The sequence below is a fragment of the Pinus tabuliformis genome, chromosome 8, assembly GCF_031772625.1.
Source record: "Pinus tabuliformis cultivar Carrire ecotype Pingquan chromosome 8, CPIR1, whole genome shotgun sequence".
NCBI lineage: Eukaryota > Viridiplantae > Streptophyta > Pinopsida > Pinales > Pinaceae > Pinus > Pinus tabuliformis.
In genome coordinates, this window is record NC_142294.1 from 1,413,270,588 (window position 1) to 1,413,278,959 (window position 8,372).

At 33.8% G+C, this 8,372-nt stretch overlaps 2 protein-coding genes across 3 annotated transcripts; both read right to left on the reverse strand.

Annotated features, from left to right (window-relative positions):
• Positions 1-5,328: 5,328 nt before the first annotated feature.
• On the reverse strand, positions 5,329-7,755 carry LOC149240884 (LEAF RUST 10 DISEASE-RESISTANCE LOCUS RECEPTOR-LIKE PROTEIN KINASE-like 2.1). Of its 2 annotated transcripts, none has more exons than XM_089367385.1 (3): positions 6,864-7,755; positions 6,602-6,697; positions 5,329-6,492 (listed from the first exon to the last, which is right to left on the reverse strand). In XM_089367385.1, exons 1-3 carry the CDS (start codon positions 7,612-7,614, stop codon positions 5,819-5,821), a joined length of 1,521 nt encoding a protein of 506 aa, XP_089223511.1. In that variant the 5' UTR covers positions 7,615-7,755; the 3' UTR covers positions 5,329-5,818. The 2 variants fall into 2 exon arrangements, with proteins under 2 accessions (XP_089223511.1, XP_089223512.1); XM_089367386.1 differs by having other exon boundaries at positions 6,602-6,637; positions 6,864-7,751.
• On the reverse strand, positions 5,392-5,811 carry LOC149240885 (LEAF RUST 10 DISEASE-RESISTANCE LOCUS RECEPTOR-LIKE PROTEIN KINASE-like 2.4). The gene has a single exon (XM_089370346.1). It carries the CDS (start codon positions 5,809-5,811, stop codon positions 5,392-5,394), a length of 420 nt encoding a protein of 139 aa, XP_089226472.1.
• Positions 7,756-8,372: the final 617 nt, after the last annotated feature.

Sequence of the window (8,372 nt, forward strand, 5' to 3'; positions counted from 1 at the left end):
TTATGAGAGTTTTTTACTACATTTCTTTTATAATAAATTATAATACCAAGCAAACATAATGAGAATGAGATTATTGATGTTTAAAAATATTTTTAATTAAAACTAACAAAATATGTATAATCATTTTTGTCTTTATTATAGCCAGCATTGCTTTTTATTAATTTTTTTTTTAGAGATATGTGTCAATTCCATATTGAGCACAAACAAAATCACACATTGCCCTCATACTAGGATGTAGAATATACATCTCAACACAATGAAAATTTTTCTATAATACAATAAATACTTTCTATATAAACACATCTATCAACATTATTAAGGAGTTGTCTTTAGTGCAACTTTTTGGACTTATTTGAGGTGAAATCTTGATTTGTGTTATTTACATTAGTTTTTGACTATATATACGGATCAACACCCTCAAAAACCCATAGGGCACTTAAATTATATAGGAGTTACCCATAAAATTTATCATTTCAAATAAATTTTAGAAAAATCAAACAAAACCCCACCAGAAAAATCTTACTAAAAACAACTCACATAATTAATATAATTTAATTTAATAATCAAATTGTCATCCTCATAGGGGTCAAAATTGCCGACATAGCCTCAACATTTTTCAGGTCTATTAATCACGTGAACGGAAAAGTTGGAAGGATAAAAATCAAATAGACTATCTCAAGCACTGTTTTCGTATTTTCAAGCTCGTGATGCAAAAGTCTTTGACAAGTATTGTCCTCTCGATGGTTTAGGCCACATAATAGAGATCTAAGGTGGCCCAATAAGCAGCGAAATATTCAATTAATAATTGCATACGACGAAAGCATCCTTGTAGCAACAAGTCTGTCACCAAGAAGTATTGTGACCTACGAAACAAGTGACCAATAAAAAATAAAAATCTGCAAGTGACGGGATTCTGCTATTTAAAAAAACATTTTAAATAACAAAACCAAAATTTAATGGAAAAAAGTTTTGTTAGATTTTTGTGAAAATATCAAAAAATTTATAATGTCAATCTAATACTTTTTTTCTGCTATAGTTTATTTATTATACATTTTGAAAAGTTTTTTTGGCATTTTTTTGTCTGATTTACTCCTAATCTAGCAAGTATTTATTAGAATCACAAGTTTGACTTGTAAACTCTCCACAAGTTGAGGGTCCCATGGATTATTCATGATGTTGAATTAATATATGTAAACAAAAACTCATTTTAAACAACAAAGATCAACATTTAACCAAAAAGAAATTTGTCATATTTAACAAAAACTCCAAAATGTATAATGTTTAAATGTCCTTTTCTTTGCCATATTCTATCTATTATATGTTTTGAAAGGTTTTCTAGCATACTTTTTAGCTAATTATGCTCAGAATCTTGTAGGGATTTATTGGAATCACAAGTTTGAGTTGTAAACTTTCCGCAATCTGAGTGCCCTAGGGAATTTTTCGAGTTTCAAAATGAGATATGCAGTCAAAATACCATTTTAAACAACAAAGGTCAAGATTTAACTGAAAAAAATTTCGGCGAATTTTGGCCCAAAACTCCAAAATATATAATCTTTAGATAATTCCTTTTTCTTTATCGTAGCCAATCTATTATACGTTGCGAAAGGTATTTCGACATATTTTATGGTCTAATTTGCTTAGAATCCAACAAGAATTTACTTGAATTAGAAGTTTGCATTGTAAGGAAATGCTTAGGGCATACAATCCATATATGCAATCAAAAACCCATTTTAAACAACAAAAGTTGAGATTTAACCAAAAAACAATTCATCAAATTCCAAACAAAACGTCCCAATTGTATAATATTTAGACAACATCTTCTTCTTTCTTGTAGTCTATCTATTATATGTTTTGAAAGGTTTTACAACATATTTTTCTAGTCTAATTTACTCAAAATTTGGTAGTGATTTATTGGAATCACGCGTTTGAGTTGTAAACACTCCACAATATGAGTGCCCCAATGAATTTTTTCGGTACTGAATCGTCAAAAAATCATTTTTAACAACAAATATCAAGATTTAACATAAAATAAAAATGTTGGATTCCAACCAAAAACTCCAAACCACCTAAATTTTTGAATATATCAAACTAAATTATATTAAAAATCAGCGGAGATGCACTAAAATGATCTTATAAAGCAATGAGATTTGTCGAACCAAAAATTCCAACCTAGTTGCAATTCAATTTGCAACACACATCCACATCCAGGTTACCACAGAGAGATGATCACCTATGAAATTGAAGGGATAGCAAGTGACACATCACTACAACAAATCCTCGTGATTAGCTCCACATCCAGGTTACCAGAGAGAGATGATCACCTATGAAATTGAAGGGATAGCAAGTGACACATCACTACAACAAATCCTCGTGATTAGCTCCATTTTTTGCTTCCAAGGATTGTTTTAGCATATTTTTCTCATTTTTTTGAAAAAGTCGGTGCTATTTATGGCCGTCCCATTTTTCATACAAATTGTTGTATTACAAATATTAATTAATTCAATTCAACATATAAATAGGTCAGAAAAATATATCTGTAAAAATATTAATTAATTTCGCATGATATACAAAGCTAATTATGAATCTTATTCATGTAAATTGTTGTATTACAGTGATATGCAATATTGATATTATTTTATTTATTATAACATTCACATATTGTTTTATCTATATTTTAAATCAATCTTTTATTTAAATATTAATTTGTCATAAATATTAATTAATTTCACATGATATACAAAACTAGTTATGAATATTATTCATGTAAATTGTTGTATTACAGTGATATGCAATATTGATATTATTTTATTTATTATAACATTCACATATTGTTTTATCTAAATTTTAAATCAATCTTTTATTTTTATATTTAAATAATTTTTTATTTATCTATGATAAGGGAGGGAGAAAATTATTGACCCTTTTAACCAAAATTTCAATCATGAATTTACCTATATAACAATTTCTCAAATTTCTGAATATTAATCTATACTTAATTAACGAATAGTGAAGTTGCTTAATCAATGAATGAATGAAGTAAAAAACACACCAGGAAAAAACATACTAAATTAACAAATAGTGAAATTGCTTTGTCAATGAATGAATGAAGTAAAAAAAACATTTTAAGATGTAAAAATATTTTGCTAAAATTGACGGCTATCATCTTACAATCATCCTATATTAATTTATTCTAAATTAAATTAAATAATAATAGTTGAGTTGTTGAATCAATTAATGAATGAAGAAAAAAAGACAAAAAGACTATATCCTCGCTGAACTGGTTGTGGCCGCATCCGACGGTCATCGAAAATATAAATGATGTGTCTCGTAAATTGGCCACACAACCCACACATTGAGGTCTAACTTAATTATGCACATCCATTGGTAAAGCAATAGCACACTTTCTGTTTTAAATCAGTGAATACTCATGAATATATTGCAAGCTTCTGTAGACAATTATGCCGCAGGTAAAATCCGCGGTTCCAGGTAACAAGTTGTTGGGCAGAAATCGGGCATAGTCCTAGGTAACATATTCCCGTTCAGAGTAACAAGTTTCCATAAGTTAGATTTGCTCCTAACTTGTTTAGGATAACTCTCACCAGTTACCGATTGTCCTAGATTTAAAAAAGAAAAAAAAAACCAGTTACCCTCTTGTCATACTTCATTTTGTTAAGTTACCGATTGTCCTAGATTTAAAACAAAAAACAAAAAAAACCAATTACCCTCTTGTCATACTTCATTTTGATAACAAGTTGTTGGGCAGAAATCGGGCACAAAAAAAACCAGTTACCCTCTTGTGATACTTCATTTTGGTAAGTCCATGTGAATTAATTAATTAAGAAATTGCAAGATCATTAAGAAATTACACTTTAAATGAATTTCAAAATTCAAAATTGTTTTTTGAAAAAGCGTAACAGAAACAAGCTAGTGTAGTCATTTTTTTAATCATTTTTATAATGAAAAATTGATTGGTTTTTTAGGCTGACATTTTTTTTTAATTGAATTTCAAAATTGTACTTCCAGGGGCAGATTAACCAGATAAGATAAGTGTTGGCTGAGGCGGTGGATCTCAAATTAACTCCTGTTTTGCTTTGCTTTTGGCTCTGATGTGAATTGAACTGACCGTGCTTTGATGCGAATTGAATCTGCTGGCTCTGATGCGAATTGAACCGATTGAACCGACTGGCTTTGATGTGAATTGAACCGACTGCTTACAATCTGTGGTAAGCCACACAAGGACGCCTCTATCAATGTGACTACATGCAAAAACACTCACAGACGGTCACCACCTACCTCGTCAAGCAAAAACACTCACAGACGGTCAACAACTACCTTGTACCGTGTAGTTCATAATATTATATTCATAATATTATATACAATTTGTTGTACCGTCCACCTACCTCGTCATGCAAAATCACTCACAGATGGTCAACACCTACCTCATACGATGGGTGTAGTTCATAATATTATATCCAATTTGTTGCAAGCTACAGATGGATGCCTCTATGAATGTGACCACATGCAAAAACACAACTGGCTTCAAAATAAGTGTGTACCTCAAAGAAACAACTAGCACAAACGTTCACCACCTACCTCAGACCGTTGATGTAGTTCATGATATTATATACAATTTGTTGCAAGCCACAGGGGATGCCTCTATGAATGTGACTACATGCAAAAACACAACTCGACTCAAAATAAGTGTGCCTCTCAAAAAAACAGCTAACCTTAAAATAAAACTTAGGATAGGATCTTCAAAAATCTATATAATGAATTTAAAGTTCGAACTTGGGTTAAAGTGGTAAGATTAATGCACTGATCACTCCAACTTTGGTTAAAGTGGTAAAGTTAACGCACTGATCACTTAATGTAAAAAGAGGCTGTAATAAAAAGTGCATTCTTCTTGCCGAATCAAATGGCAAGGAAACATTGGTTAAACGTTATCATGCCCACTTGCAACATAAAGTTGTAGACAAACTTTGGTTAAATGTATGATATAAAAAACCAGTCAACGGCATACCGATCGCTATATACCTACTTGGGCAGGTATAATAATAAGGACAACCATTTTTGCAAGTATTCCGCAGAGTAATCCTACAAAAGTTCGTAATAATGACAACCATTTTTGCAAGTATTCCGCAGAGTAATCCTACAAAAGTTCGTAACTTTATTTAAAAATGAATATGAAATTAAGTGGTAGTTGTCATACATGGGTTGGACCTTTTCATGGCGAAAAGATCAATCCGCACCTATGCATAACTTCAAAGCAAGTCCCAATTTACAAGTTAAGTCATACAGCATAAATTCAAAGTTAGTCTCACACATAAATAGAATTAATGAGGAGTTAACTCAGAGTGTAAATTCAAAGCTAGTCCCACATAGACATCGATATCAGGAGCCACTGACTGAAGAAATGTTTTTAGTAGAAGACACTAATGGTATTTCAGGAGGAGCCGAGCAGGAATTGAAGGGAGTGGGAGGGTTGTCCACGTCGTCTCCATTTCCCTCTAACATTTGAACAATCCTATTCATACATGGACGATCCCTGGATTGGTGTTGAATGCACCACAACCCAACTTTAGTCATCAGCTTCCTGCCCTTCTCCTCCGCTTCTGCTTCAAGTTCTCCTTCTATTTCACGTCGCGATCTCATCTGCAACTCCTCATTCTGAAGCATCTTGAAAGCCCACTCAGGAAAGTACAGCTGACTCGAACGACTCACCCTAAAGTCAATATTCTTTCTACCCCCAGCAATCTCTAGCAACAGCATACCGAAACTATAAACATCGGATTTAACAGTAACAGGTCCCATATCACTGTCACACACCTCTGGCGCAACATATCCTGGAGTCCCTCTCCCTGCCGTCATCCAGACCAAAATCAGACACTTTTGGGGCGAAGTCTGCGTTCAACAAGATGTTGTGAGGTTTGATGTCGAAGTGTATGATGCGCTTCTCGCAATCTTGATGTAAATATGCAATTCCACGAGCCGCACCCAAGGCAATGGAATGCAATTGTCCCCACCTTAATACCTGCCCGCGCTCTTCTCTGGCAAACAGAAACTTATCGAGAGATCCATTGAGCATGTACTCATACACCAGTGCGCTTATAGGGGTTTCAAAACAATACCCCAACAGCTTAACCAAATTAACATGATGGACCCGTCCAATGGTGCCCACTTCATTCATAAATTGGACCTCACTGTGTCTAAGCCTGTCAAGAATCTTAACGGCCACTGGAGCTTCGTTGGAACTGAGCTTTCCTTTATACACAACACCATAACCTCCTTCTCCCAACTTTTCTGCAAAGTTGTTTGTGATTGTCTTGAGGTGAGAGAATGAATATCTCGTTGGCATTTCATAAGCATATTCCTTGAGGAATTTCTCCACTTTTGAAGCGGAGCTACCAGGAGGAGGATGCCTTTTCTTCACATAAAACGTGAAGAACAGTACTAGTGCTACTGCTGTGAACACTGCTCCTCCTACCGAGCAACCTGCGGTGGAATGAAGAGATTGATGTATGACCCAGAAGAGGAGGATAATAGAAACCAATTCTGCGTGGGGTAAAGAGAAGAAACCTGGAAGAAAGAAATCGTAATTTACCTGTTATTATTATAATGGCTGACTTGTTTGAAGGACCTGTAACGTAGCCATAACAACTATCAAGTATTATTATAATGGCTGACTTGTTTGAAGGACCTGTAACGTAGCCATAACAACTATCAAGGAATGGGAAGGATCCACATATACATAAAATAATATACTATGTTTTGAGTCAAGTGCGCAACTACTGAAACTTTTGCCTACAATAGCCTGATTGCTTGAGCTCAAAGAATAAATTCATTACTTATAAAATAGAGCTTACCGTGGCCGGGACATTTGTGTGTACGGGGTCCGTCCTTGCAGTAGCAGAGGAAAGGCGAAGTTGAGTCCGAAATGTTGTAACCACATATCCCCCCACTTGTTTGACATAACCTGCAGTCTTTGTCTCTCTGTGTATCATTTGAAACCCAGTGCGCTCTTCCGACCTCAACATCTACTTGTTCAATAGAACATCCACGGATCGAATGCCCTGAGTTGAAGAAATCGTAATAGAGGGTAGCATTACATTTCCAGAGCGGCTCTCCCGTGGAATCGAGTGCATCCTGAAAAGGTATGTTGCACTTGTACACGTGTAGAGTCTGGTTCTCTTTACCAGAAATATAGAAGGGGCCGTCTCCATGTTTTGGTAAGGGTATCTGGAAATTATTAAAGGGACGATTGAAAAATTTGCAGTGGTCGCCCCTGACAATAAGGAAGATATGAGAAGCGGAATTGATAAACCTTAGTATTGTGTAATTCTGGCCATGAATCTCGATAGCTGGACTTGAGTTCTGTTCACAGTTGATCTGAAAGCGAGGGTGACCGCACCCACGATTCCCTGCACCAAAAGGATAGATTACACCTAAAGGATCCGTTAGATTCTTGCTCCCACAATGACTGGTATTTTGGCAATACTCATATTGCGCGTCGAAGCATAACGAGCAACGGATTAGAGAGGCACAGCAACCAGCGAGAATAAGGAAGAAGATGTGTCGAGGAGGGGAAGGAAGAAAGCGAGGAGCATATACTTCCATGATGAGAGGCAGAGACAGGGGCTCGATCTTGGGAAATACAAAATTGATCAACGAAACAAAGTGGGGGCGATGGTAGCGTTCGAGTGATTTTTAGAAATGATCATGAAAGACAAAAATTGATCATGTTTATGTTAAACCCGAGATTTTTTTAATGACGTGGCTCTTCTCTTCGTCCAACAAATTTTCAAGTAAATGAATTTCCTTCGTTCTTTATGGGTGCTATGATTCAGTTGTCTCCTGGATCTTTTATTTTTGGAAATATTTTTGTTTATAAATAAATAGTGCTACAGATATTTGCTTAATCCATTTAATTGTTTTTTAAAATGTTAAATTTGTTTAGAAATACATTTAAAAAATAAAAATAAAAAATTTTAAAAAATTCATTAAATCTTGATATTGAACTCGCCTTTTGGGTAATTAATCAACTCAACTTACTTATCACTGACAGTCAGTCATCTTCATATCCGTCAAGATTGTCGACATAGGATCATTTTAGCTGAGGTTTATTAATCATGTAAATGAAAAAGAGATTTGTATCTAGGGATTTAGGTTACTTTAATTATTAATATGGATTAGAATTATTAATTATTAATTTTTTATTTTGTTTTATTTTTTATTTATTTTAAATATATTTTGATAAGGAAAAACTTTATAATCATATTTTTATTATTTTTAAGTTAGAACTTTTTTTGTTTATAACAATTAACATTGTTGATATAGAATCTATTTATATGAGGTTTATTAATCTCGGTAATTTA

Coding starts and splice junctions, on each gene's coding strand:
- LOC149240885 (XM_089370346.1), bottom strand. CDS start 5,811: ATGGGACCTGTTACTGTTAAATCCGATGTTTATAGTTTCGGTATGCTG.
- LOC149240884 (XM_089367385.1), bottom strand. CDS start 7,614: ATGGAAGTATATGCTCCTCGCTTTCTTCCTTCCCCTCCTCGACACATC. Junction 6,698..6,863: donor ACACAAATGTCCCGGCCACG/GTAAGCTCTATT, acceptor GCTACGTTACAG/GTCCTTCAAACAAGTCAGCC. Junction 6,493..6,601: donor AGCCATTATAATAATAACAG/GTAAATTACGAT, acceptor ATTCCACCGCAG/GTTGCTCGGTAGGAGGAGCA.